Source organism: Mobula birostris, chromosome 17 (genome assembly GCF_030028105.1).
Source record: "Mobula birostris isolate sMobBir1 chromosome 17, sMobBir1.hap1, whole genome shotgun sequence".
Classification (NCBI taxonomy): domain Eukaryota; kingdom Metazoa; phylum Chordata; class Chondrichthyes; order Myliobatiformes; family Myliobatidae; genus Mobula; species Mobula birostris.
In genome coordinates this window covers 67,515,894-67,528,391 of record NC_092386.1, presented here as the reverse complement: position 1 = coordinate 67,528,391, position 12,498 = coordinate 67,515,894, and the positions used below count along the sequence as shown (strand labels likewise).

The following is a 12,498-nucleotide window of genomic DNA, read 5'->3' as shown; positions in this document are numbered from 1 at the left end:
TGATGTTTACCTGGAGTTGCCAGATTCTCCCTACGACTTCAAATGTCTCCTCTGAGTATTCTAGTTACTTCCAACATCCTAAACGTGTGGATTGGTAATTAGTGGTAGTGTGTGGATGAACCGGCGGGGGGGTGGCGGGGGGGAGGAGTCTAGTCGATGTGAATTTGGTGAGGATAGGATACAGAGGAAATTAAAGGGAAGAAGTGACTGATCTGTGAGCTGACGCAGATTTAGTAGGATTAAATGGGCTCCTATGTCCTATGTGTCAGGAAATGTGACAGCTGATAATGGATTTTTTGTCATTTTGTCTGACAATTCATTTACTTTAACTACTTCTATAGAGAGAAAACTGTTTTGATTTAAAAGGATGGTGCTGGGAGTTAAGGGCCTGAATTATAGGGAAAGGTTGAAAAGGTTAGGACTTTACTCCATGGAACATAGGAGAATGAGGGGAGATTTCATAGAGGTATACAAGATAATGAGGAATATAGACGGGTTAAATACAAGCAGCAGACTCAAAATGCTGGAGGAAGAAACAGGCTTTTTTTTCCCCCCACTGACATTGGATGAGACTTAACCTAGAGGTTATAGGTTAAAGATAAAAGGTGAAATATTTTAGGGGGACATAAGGGGGGGGATCTTTGCTTGGAAGATGGTGAGAATGTGGAATGAGCTTCCAGTGGAAATGGTGGATATATGTCTGAATTTCAGCATTTAAGAGAGGTTTGGGTAAGTACTGGGTGGGAGGGGTGCAGAGGTACAGGTTGATGGGAAGAAGTAAAATAACAGATCGGCACGGACTAGATGGGCAAAAGGCCTTTATCCGTGCTGCAGTGTGTCTGTCCCGATCTTCCTCATCAGATATAAGTGGTGACTATTTCAAATTCCTGCTTATATGCATGCTTTCTTGAAGGACTATTGTTCTGAAAAGGAGCAGTATTTACAAATTATGTGATACATTAATATAGTGAAATGTCTAAAGATGTTTGACAGAAGTGATCAGAATTTGACACAACAGCATTAAAGGAGATAGTGGAACAAGAGAGTGTAGTATGATTTAAAGGGCATCTTAAAGCAGAACTAAAATAAGATGGAAATGACACAGCTTTGCCTCTAAACAGATTACTGTCATTGGGCTTTGTATTCTTTTCCCAAAGGAAATATATAATGGATGGCTTTTCTTATACATCATAAATATTCTTTTAAAGCCTTCGGAATAAATATTACTCAAGTGCTGTTTGAGACAGTGACTCCTCCACTAGGCATATTTTTGTTTAAGAATACATGCTGGTGACAGATTGTTGGCTACTGTTCAGTGCAGCCGCCATATTTATGGAAGTTTTTCAAAACGTTGTTCTTATTCCATGAGGATTTGGTTCTCCTGATGTTCCCAGTAACTTATGGGTGGCTGATTTTAGAAATTTATTTTTGGCAGGCAATCAATTATTACTGCCTTTTAAATACATATTTCCCTGTCATTAAGATAGATAAATAAGACAAATATTCATTTAAATGTACATGCCAGTTTTCTACCCCTACTGATCTTAACGTTTTTTTTTCCTTTGAAGGTGTTATCTAGTCTTATAATCTCCTGTGCTGCCTATTACTTGAATAATTTTAATTGATTTACACTTGTTCTGCTTGTTCACCATTATTGACTCCTTGGATCTTTTTGAACAACAGCTTGTCATGTACTTTATTCTCTGCCCCCACGTACCTAACATGCTTCTGGCATAATGTTATCAAGTCCTAATGTTGTGAGACTCTTCATTTAGTAGCATAACTGATTTTTTTTAAGCAATAAACCATTTGCTCCATCTCTTTTACCTGTTTCTCCAAACCAGCTAATCTGCTGTATTTGGCTTACTTGTTATGGATATCTGTTACTTTGAAATAGTGTTTGAGAAGGAGCACGTTGTCAGCCCATGTGCCATATGCACTGCGCTAAGATAAAATTCATTTTAACAACTTTTCTAATGCCCACAAACTTTCTCCAATTCCTGCTGTCCTTGCCCTATAACCTACTAATTTCTTTCTTCTTTCTTCATCAGATACTAATCCCCTAAAGCTCCTATTTACTCCAGCCACTCCAAATGCCATTTCATTAGTATTTTCATGTAAAGAAATTTTCCATAATTTTCACTTGATCTGTTTGTGAAAGGCCTTTTTAAAGTAATGGCCTGTCAATCTGGGAACTGTCCATACTATCCACCTCCTCTTGTAATCTTAATGTGTTCTGTTATATATCTTAACTTCCTTTTTCTCTAGGAAAAAAATTCTCCCTGCTTCATGTTCACTGAGTCTGGTCTCAGTTCGGCTAACGTTTCAATTCTTGCCTGTAAAACACTTTGCTCTAAAAGTGGACAAACCTGGAGCTTCTATTTCGATTTTACCTCTTGTCCAATAAAGCCATTTTGTGTTAATCTGGAATCATCTGGCCCTCTGAATTAAAGGAAGATCACCAAATGGAAGAGGCCACATCAGCATTTTAAGACTCATTGTAAAATGCCCAGCTTCCTTTCACGTTGCACAGAAGTGAGGTGGCATGTATTATTATCTGGGAAGATAAAATGTCAAGACACCTCAGTTCTGTACTTTAACCGTGCTGATAATATAAATGGTGCATTATGTCTAGAGGATAAAGACATGGGAGAAGGAGGAGGCCACCAGGCCCCTCAATCCTGTTGCTCTACACAATATGATCATGGCTGATGTCCATCTAGTAGTTAACACTGAGCATTACAATTGAAATGGAAAATGAAAATGGCAGAGAAATACGCTGGCTCTTTTTCCCCCAAGGATACCCACATAGGAAGATCGGTATGCCTTAGATATAGCAGTATTCGTACATTGGGAAAAATGCTGTCTGAGAAGAGTAGACATTTAAAAACAAACTTGGTTCTAGGCCATAAGACAAAAATGTAAACACTTTTTTTTAAAGAAAATTCTTAGTGCTCAACATTTTTTAAAATGTGCAGTTCAAAAAGGAGTTCTTGCACTTAATTGCAAACTCTTGCAAAGCATAGAGATCACAAACAGCAGTGAAATGAACATCACCTGGTTACAAACTCCATGAGCTGGGAAGAACAAATAGAAGATCAGCTAAAGAATGAGCCATTGCAACTCTGCTGAGTATTGATTCAGGTCACCGTGACCCAACTGGATTATCTAAAACTCACGTCACACACAATTCTGATCTGGAAACGGATCGCTCTGACTAAATCACAACTCCATAGCACTATAGGAGCATCAACATCACATGGAATGGATTATTGAATTCTTGTGGATAACAAAAACACCTGTTCTTTTTACATTGCTAGTAATGCACCAAGTAAGTATGCTTAAATATGGGAATGGGTTGCATCTTCTTATTTAAAAAAAAAGAACAGGGAAATTGAAGATTTGCTTCAAGTTACTAAAACTGCATTTCAAACTGCATTATCTAAAACTTCAGTGAAAATTGCCTGGACCTTTTTTTTTATTTTTTAAGTTCTGCGGGTCATTCTTCTCATGAAATGAGACTCCTATTTGGAAGACAACTTGGAACAGGAAAAGTTGGCATAGTTTTAATTAAAACTACAGTACTTTCAGTTATACATTTTTGTACACTACTTCAATACTTTTTTTGATTGTGTTTTCTTTCAGTATTTTTATTAATATATAAATTGCATGAATACAAATACAAAATTCATAAGGATACAAGTAATATGAATTACATTACATTTAAATCACAGTAATATGATCACAGTATCCCATATTCCAAATCAATCATGTAGAAAAAAAGATTGAATTATGAAATAAGTAAAATAAAATAATTGTATTTTATTTTTAAAAAATCATGATTGTGTTTTTGCTAGATTCAAAAAAATCAACTATTCTTCCAGTAGTGGGCAAAGGAAGGAGTTTGCGTTAGAACTCCCAAATCTGTTTAAGCACCACTGAAGGACAACCATAATCCTTGGGGAGGTGTGAAGCTTAGGAAGGGAAATAGACCATTGAGATTGGTAGTTTTTTTGTTTTCCCCCCCCCCTTCCTGCCCGCCTCTTACTCTCCCCCCCCCCCCCCCCCACACACACACCTTTTATCTAAATCTTGACAGGTTATTTTCCAAAAGCTGCTGATAGTGGAACTTTGACTACATGGTCTTTGCTTGACTGGAGGTCTTAGTGCCCAAGATTCCCTTTAGTCCCCGCACAGTTTTTTTTGTAGTGTGACCACTCATGTTGCCTCAGCTTAAGAAATGTCTGCTCACAACAACTGAAGTTCCTGCTGAAAGAAGGCTAACCCAATTGCTGGACATCAATCCTCCACCTCGTTCCCATTGGGCTCTCAACACCCATAAACAGAGTTTCAAATGAGAAAGACGGTGTATGAGGTAATAGATGGTAATTTATGGAAGCACAGCTCTAAAGACTCCAAAGTCAGTAGTTGCAGAGTAAATGCATGCTTTCTGATAGGCAAAGCAAAGTGCCACAGGAGCAAAGCACTCCACAGTTAATAATTTATTTTTTTGAATTGTAATCACTGCTGTTAAGAGTGCACAATTTTGAATCCCTTTGTGTGACTTGATTTGGTGATCTCGGTTTATTTTGACTTGTTCTCTTTAGCCAGAATAATGAGTGCAGGAGCAAAGCAACATTGAACAGCAAACTTTAATTCCTTGCATTTTATCTTGTATTTCTTGTTTTTGATTAGGTTCTGCGATCTGGCAACTGATTGCTTCATTTTTGAAGCTTCCAATTTCGGGCACACATTGCATTGTCGGAGCCACCATTGGTTTCTCACTTGTTTCATTTGGCGCTCATAGTGTCCAATGGATCCAACTCGTAAAGATCGGTAATTGAGCTTCTCCTTTCGTATGAGATTATTGTGCACGCAAGCAACAATTCATAACATTTAACAACCCTTCTATTTAATTGCCTCATTTTTCTGCTCTGACGTAATTCTCTGCAAGTACACGGTGTAACCATTCTCTTGATTTTTCTTCAGAATGATCAGTACAATTAGAGTTTTGTGCTCTTTAGTAATGTTACATGACAAACAAACACTCAGCAGAACTCAGAGCCAGAAAAAACCTCCCCTCACTTCAACTTGTCTTTTATTCATACGTCCCTCTTGTGCTTTCACCCTCATACTATCCGACTTCCTTATAAATTCATCAATGTGTACCATTTCTAGGTGAGGTATTATGTTCCATATTCTCAGCACCCAGAGGAAAGAAATTTCTCCTGAATTTGAGTGACTTGGCTTACAGTTACCATTTGACTTTGGACCATTTCTGCATTCCCCTTAAATAGAAACTTTTACTAAATCCACCTTGCAAAGGCCAATTTTATATACTTCCTGAGCACCTCCTATTCTGTAATTGTTAAGCATTGAGGTTTCAGTTTTAGAAGGATGGGTGGAAGAACATAGAGAATTCCTGGGGCAGTTAGTTTGATACAGTGGTGGAAGGTGATTGGAAATGTACAAGCTGTGTGTGATGTCACGCAGGGATCAATGCTGGGGCCTTGGTTTGCCGTGTGAATGTAGAAAGAATGAATAGTAAGCATACAAATGACACAAAGATTGGAGGTGTTCTGGATGGTAAAGAAGATGGGCTAAGGCAGAATGAAAATCAGATTGAAGGTTGGATGGAGGATTGGCAGCTGGTACTTAATCCTGACAAATGTAAGTCAAGTGGGAGTAGGCCATTTACAGTAAACGGTAAGCCACTGGGGAATGTTGATGAACAGAGAGACCTTGGGGCTCAAGTTCATGGTTCCCTGAAAGTGGCAACACTGGTAAATGGAGTTTTGAGCAGGGCATATAGCATGCTTGCCTTTATAGGTCAAGTTATAAATGTTGGGACACTGCAAATTTACTGTTAAACTGCAGAATTGGTCGTAATTCAGGTCGCTACATCATAGGAATGATGTAGTTGCACTAGAGACATTGCAAAGGAGATTGAACAAGAAGCTGTTTGATTAGAAGTTTTAAGTTATGGGGAGATAGTAGATAAGTTCTGCTTGTTTCTCTTGGAACTAAGGAGGCTGTAGGTTGAGCTGAAAGGGATGTATAAAATTGCAAGGTACATAAATGGGGTTGATAGTCATGCTTTGAAGTTCAAAAGATGACCAGTTTGTGATGAGAAGAAGTTTTAAGGAGAATTTGAGAGAAAAGTGTTTTACACCGTGAATGGTTGACATCTGGAACTTGCTGGCAGAGGAGTTGGTGGAATCCAATACAGTCACTATGTTTAAGAGACATTTGGGCAAGTATTTGTTTAGGCAGGGCATAGAAGGATACATACCTAATGCGGGCAAATTGGGGTATTGTGGATGGGTGAAAAGGACAGTATGGGCACCTTTGTTTCTGTGCCGTGAAACTGCCGTAAAACTGCATGACTAAGATGCTAGAATCCATTATTAAGCATGTATTAGTAGTTCATTTAACAATATATGATATAATCAAGCAAAAACAACATTGCTTTATGAAAGGGAAGTCATATATTATCAATTTTGAGGAGTTAATGCGTGAACTAGTATATTGAGTTTCCCTGAAGGTATTTGACAAGTTGCCACATAATGCACAAGGATTAAGGCATTGTGGGTAATAGCATTGGGAGGATCAGATGGACTGCATGTGGGTTAGGGTCCAATTCAAATTTCACCCCAAAACTGTATTTTTCCATTAAAGCTTTTTTTTTGGGTAGATTGCAATTTCACTTCTGATGTATTTTTGTTTTGTCTTTGGTGGGGTTTACCATTACAGTTGCCTCCTGGTTCATTTCCCCACTTCTATCTGGGATCATGTCTGGAGTGCTCTTTATCCTAATTCGATTCTTCATCTTGAAAAAGGTGAGTATTTTCTTAAAAGTTATTATTGTGAGTTACTACCCACCGCCCCCCCCCATTTTTTACGTACTAATTACATATCATTTTTGCAGGAAGATCCTGTGCCGAATGGCCTACGTGCACTTCCACTCTTTTATGCTGCTACTGTAGGAATAAATACTTTCTCAATCTTGTACACAGGAGCACCACGTAAGTACCATTTGTAAATTGGTTGCAGCTCAAACTGATATGAAAATAACCTTAAGCAATAGAACATCTGCCTTGCCTCCAGTTTTGGGAAAGTTGACCATAATGTAAAATCAGCTATTACCCATAACAAAGGTCGATTTCACCCCATTAACATTTTACCACTTTTAGCTCAGTGATAGTAATGGTAAATTTTTTTTTAAAAGTCAAAGGTGACCTCTCAAGCTATAATCGGCTGATGATTTTATCCTTTATCAGTGCTGATGTGCTTGTCATAATTGGCTCTCAAAAACAGGACCCAGGAAGTTGAGGCTTGCTTCATACTGGCTGTGGTCTATATTTTAATACCTGGATAGCTTTGTAGCTAAGCAACACATTGCAACAGAGAAACATTGTATAAATTAATGGCCTTGGGTCTATCAGAAGTAATGAGTCAGTTGTCTAAGAAAACTGCTATGGCTTCTTAAATTATGACAGAGAAATGACATAAATTCTGTTTTTTATTTGATGGGAAGTTTTGTTACCAACATTAAATGTGAATATTGTTATCAGGAAATATTGGTTAGAAAATATCTCAATGGGGTGAATATAGAGGAATTTACAAACCAGAACATTTTCCAGTTGTTTCAGTTCATGCAACAACTGCAGCTCAGCTGAGGAGAATTTTTGAGCTGTCACTTCATGGGCTACGTTAGAATTCCTGTGCCCTTCTAATTTGTTGTAGACAAATTGATAAGCCACAGGTGGAGGAGGTGCCCGGCATTTGGTGTGGAGTTGGGTGTGTTTGAAATATTCAGGAGGGGACTAGGGTCTTTCTGACACACAGCTGCTTGGGGTGGAGGGGGTAGAACTACGTGGAGAAGGGTCACATAATGAGCTCCTGCCTTTCAATCATCCTCATCAATCTTTTGTGTTTCAACCAGTTGTCCTTTCTGAAACCCCAAATTTTCCAGTGTTTTTTTTTAAACTAGGTGGCAGACGCCAATAGCAATACCCCTCCCATCCCAAAAACAATTTTAGTACCAAAGTAAAAAAATGGGTTGGATCTTTTTATTCTCTTAAAAGTTGTTGCACTTATATTTTTTTTCCCAGTCGAATATCATCCGTTTCTGTTTTGTATTTGAATAATACCGAAGGTTCGTAAATATCTCTGCCACAGAAAGCTTGTGGTGCTGGTGTGATTGAGACAGCTGATTTTGTTTCTCCTTTGTTTATGCAAGGCTTTCTCTGTTCCTGAATCAAAAATGTGTGAACATTGTTGTGCTGTAGGTCATTCCTGATGTTTAAGGTAATGGTGTAAGAAGCTTAAGGTTTCAGCACAAAGGCTAGAATGTACATTGTGTGTTTATAGGTTTTAAAATTCAATCTCTGAATGTAGAGGGCCCTTACATTGATAACTGAAAGCGCAGCAGAACAACGAGATTGTACTTCTTTCCTCTAGTGCTGGGATTACACATGCTCCCCATCTGGGCAATGGTGTTAATCACCTTTGGTGCAGCACTGCTGTCTGCACTCGTGGTGTGGCTGTTAGTCTGCCCGTGGATGAAGAGGAAAATAGAAAGTAAGTCCCAATCTAAAATCATGAACAATATTTTTTGATGGAGGGAAATTGAGCCCTGCTTGAGTTAAAATGACCTCATCTGTCTTGCAGGTAAACTAAAGCAGAAAGGACTGTCCAGAATATCGAATGAAAGCCTTGATAAAAGCCAAGAAGAGGAAATGCCAGTATTTAAAGACCTGCCTGGCACAAAGGCAGCAGATGAGTCTATGCTGCCTCTCACTGCTGGAGTCTGTGAGGCATGTGGTGGTGCCTCAGATGGCCATGTCATTGGTGCATCAACAGGAGTTTCAAATGGTGAGTCAGACTGACCTGGTGCATGCTGGCCAACTGCATAGTCTCTTCTAATTACATTAATATACTTCAGTTGGAATCTTCTGTGCCTTGGCTCTGTTGCTACTTTGACATTAATGATAAATTGGAGTTGTTATTGACAGTGGGCACATCTTTACTCCCTTGAATAACTTGAAGCAATATCCTAAATTGCATTTCTTTTTGGTCTTGTGGATCTAAACTTGACGGTTGATTTCTTATCTTTTTTTAATTTGCCTTGGCTCCACACTGAAATTTGAAGGGGGAACATTCATGAGCCTACACCAAAGATCCCTTAATGAACTCTATCTCTTTCTGCTTCCGTCATTTTTACTTTCTTTTATTACTATAGTTGGAAAAGCAAAAGTTTAAAAAGCAAATCTGGCTATGTTTTCAGGATGGGTGCATGGGTGGTGATGCAGTTCTGTTTAGGATTATAAGTAACGATGTCCATGTAGATTGTTCATCCTGGTCTGTTCTAACATGAAACAATGAATATAAGATTTCTCTGCCAAATTCATTCAGTTCCATTATTTAAACACAAACAACAGGAATTCTGCAGATGCTGGAAATTCAAGCAACACACATCAAAGTTGCTGGTGAATGCAGCAGGCCAGGCAGCATCTGTAGGAAGAGGTGCAGTCGACGTTTCAGGCCGAGACCCTTCGTCAGGACTAACTGAAGGAAGAGTGAGTAAGGGATTTGAAAGTTGGAGGGGGAGGGGGAGATCCAAAATGATAGGAGAAGACAGGAGGGGGAGGGATGGAGCCAAGAGCTGGACAGGTGATTGGCAAAAGGGGATACGAGAGGATCATGGGACAGGAGGTCCAGGAAGAAAGACGGGGGCGGGGGGGGGAACCCAGAGGATGGGCAAGAGGTATATTCAGAGGGACAGAGGGAGAAAAAGGAGAGTGAGAGAAAGAATGTGTGCATAAAAATAAGTAACAGATGGGGTACGAGGGGGAGGTGGGGCCTAGCGGAAGTTAGAGAAGTCGATGTTCATGCCATCAGGTTGGAGGCTACCCAGACGGAATATAAGGTGTTGTTCCTCCAACCTGAGTGTGGCTTCATCTTCCTAGTGGAAGTTAGAGAAGTCGATGTTCATGCCATCAGGTTGGAGGCTACCCAGACGGAATATAAGGTGTTGTTCCTCCAACCTGAGTGTGGCTTCATCTTAATCTTCATCTTCATCTCCCTCCTGGCACTTATCCGTGTAAGCGGAACAAGTGCTACACATGCCCTTACACTTCCTCCCTTACCACCATTCAGGGCCCCAAACAGTCCTTCCAGGTGAGGCAACACTTCACCTGTGAGTCGACTGGGGTGATATACTGCGTCCGGTGCTCCCGATGTGGCCTTTTATATATTGGCGAGACCCGACGCAGACTGGGAGACCGCTTTGCTGAACATCTACACTCTGTCCGCCAGAGAAAGCAGGATCTCCCAGTGGCCACACATTTTAATTCCACATCCCATTCCCATTCTGACATGTCTATCCACGGCCTCCTCTACTGTAACCTATTCTGGTATCTGTCCCCCACTTTTCCTTCGCTACATTGACGACTGCATTGGCGCTGCTTCTTGCACGCATGCAGAACTCGTTGACTTTATTAACTTTGCCTCCAACTTTCACCCTGCCCTCAAGTTTACCTGGTCCATTTCCGACACCTCCCTCCCCTTTCTAGATCTTTCTGTCTCTGTCTCTGGAGACAGCTTATACACTGATGTCTACTATAAGCCTACTGACTCTCATAGCTATCTGGACTATTCCTCTTCTCACCGTGTCTCTTGCAAAAACGCCATCCCCTTCTCGCAATTCCTCCGTCTCCGCCGCATCTGCTCTCAGGATGAGGCTTTTCATTCTAGGATGAGGGAGATGTCTTCATTTTTTAAAGAAAGGGGCTTCCCTTCCTCCACTATCAACTCTGCTCTTAAACGCATCTCCCCCATTTCACGTACATCTGCTCTCACTCCATCCTCCCGCCACCCCACTAGGAATAGGGTTCCCCTGGTCCTCACCTACCACCCCACCAGCCTCCGGGTCCAACATATTATTCTGCGTAACTTCCGCCACCTCCAACGGGATCCCACCACTAAGCACATCTTTCCCTCCCCCCCCCCCCTGCATTCCGCAGGGATTGCTCCCTACGCAACTCCCTTGTCCATTCGTCCCCCCCCATCCCTCCCCACTGATCTCCCTCCTGGCACTTATCTGTGTAAGCGGAACAAGTGCTACACATGCCCTTACACTTCCTCCCTTACCACCATTCAGGGCCCCAAACAGTCCTTCCAGGTGAGGCAACACTTCACCTGTGAGTCGACTGGGGTGATATACTGCGTCCGGTGCTCCCGATGTGGCCTTTTATATATTGGCGAGACCCAACGCAGACTGGGAGACCGCTTTGCTGAACATCTACGCTCTGTCCGCCAGAGAAAGCAGGATCTCCCAGTGGCCACACATTTTAATTCCACATCCCATTCCCATTCTGACATGTCTATCCACGGCCTCTACTGTAAAGATGAAGCCACACTCAGGTTGGAGGAACAACACCTTATATTCCGTCTGGGTAGCCCAACCTGATGGCATGAACATCGACTTCTCTAACTTCCGCTAGGCCCCACCTCCCCCTCGTACCCCATCTGTTACTTATTTTTATGCACACATTCTTTCTCTCACTCTCCTTTTTCTCCCTCTGTCCCTCTGAATATACCTCTTGCCCATCCTCTGGGTACCCCCCCCCACTGTCTTTCTTCCCGGACCTCCTGTCCCATGATCCTCTTGTATCCTCTTTTGCCTATCACCTGTCCAGCTCTTGGCTCCATCCCTCCCCCTCCTGTCTTCTCCTATCATTTTGGATCTCCCCCTCCCCCTCCCCCTCCAACTTTCAAATCCCTTACTCACTCTTCCTTCAGTTAGTCCTGACGAAGGGTCTCGGCCTGAAACGTCGACTGCACCTCTTCCTACAGATGCTGCCTGGCCTGCTGCGTTCACCAGCAACTTTGATGTGTGTTGCAGTTTCATTATTTATTATTTTAAATGATCCCACAACCATGCTACAGCTAACAGATTGGATAGGAGCTCTATAATTTGGAAACATCTGTTTGTGAATGGTGGTGAGCAATTAAACAGCTAATCAGAGAACATCTGTATCCTCAAAAACAAGGGGACCCAGCGTGTGAGTGCCAAAGACCAAGGTGAAGCACTGAACCAGATTCAATCGGAGGTACCAAATGCGTTTCCATCCAAGATCGTCAGCAGCCTCTCATCAGCCAAGTTGATTCACGTCACCACCAGAGTCCGCTAGATGTAGCAGGGTTGTGAGAACTAACATCTTTCTAACTTTAGTATAAGTACATGCTAATTGGACCTTCAGCCAATCTGTTCCAGTATATTTGCATACTGGCATCTGACAAAACGTGCCCAGGTACATCCTGCTCACAAAAGGCAGATTAGGTTCATTTCCACCCAATGAATTGACTGTCTTCAGCAGTGATGGTTGGTGCCAACAATAACACTGTCGAGCAGTACACACCATAGCTCAGCCTGGGTTTACAGAGACCACTCAGCTCCAGAATTTATCACACCAATGGCCAAAACCTGCTTAA

At 41.4% G+C, this 12,498-nt stretch overlaps 1 protein-coding gene across 6 annotated transcripts in view; it reads left to right on the top strand.

Annotated features, from left to right (window-relative positions):
- slc20a2 (solute carrier family 20 member 2) overlaps nucleotides 1-12,498 on the top strand; it is an 86,818-nt gene that overhangs the window by 50,262 nt on the left and 24,058 nt on the right. For all 6 annotated transcript variants that reach the window (XM_072281866.1, XM_072281863.1, XM_072281865.1 and 3 more), the window contains exons 3-7: nucleotides 4,696-4,836; nucleotides 6,754-6,839; nucleotides 6,929-7,025; nucleotides 8,464-8,583; nucleotides 8,674-8,877. In XM_072281866.1, coding sequence (XP_072137967.1) covers nucleotides 4,696-4,836; nucleotides 6,754-6,839; nucleotides 6,929-7,025; nucleotides 8,464-8,583; nucleotides 8,674-8,877 — 648 coding nt within the window. The remainder of the gene's footprint in view (nucleotides 1-4,695; nucleotides 4,837-6,753; nucleotides 6,840-6,928; nucleotides 7,026-8,463; nucleotides 8,584-8,673; nucleotides 8,878-12,498) is intronic.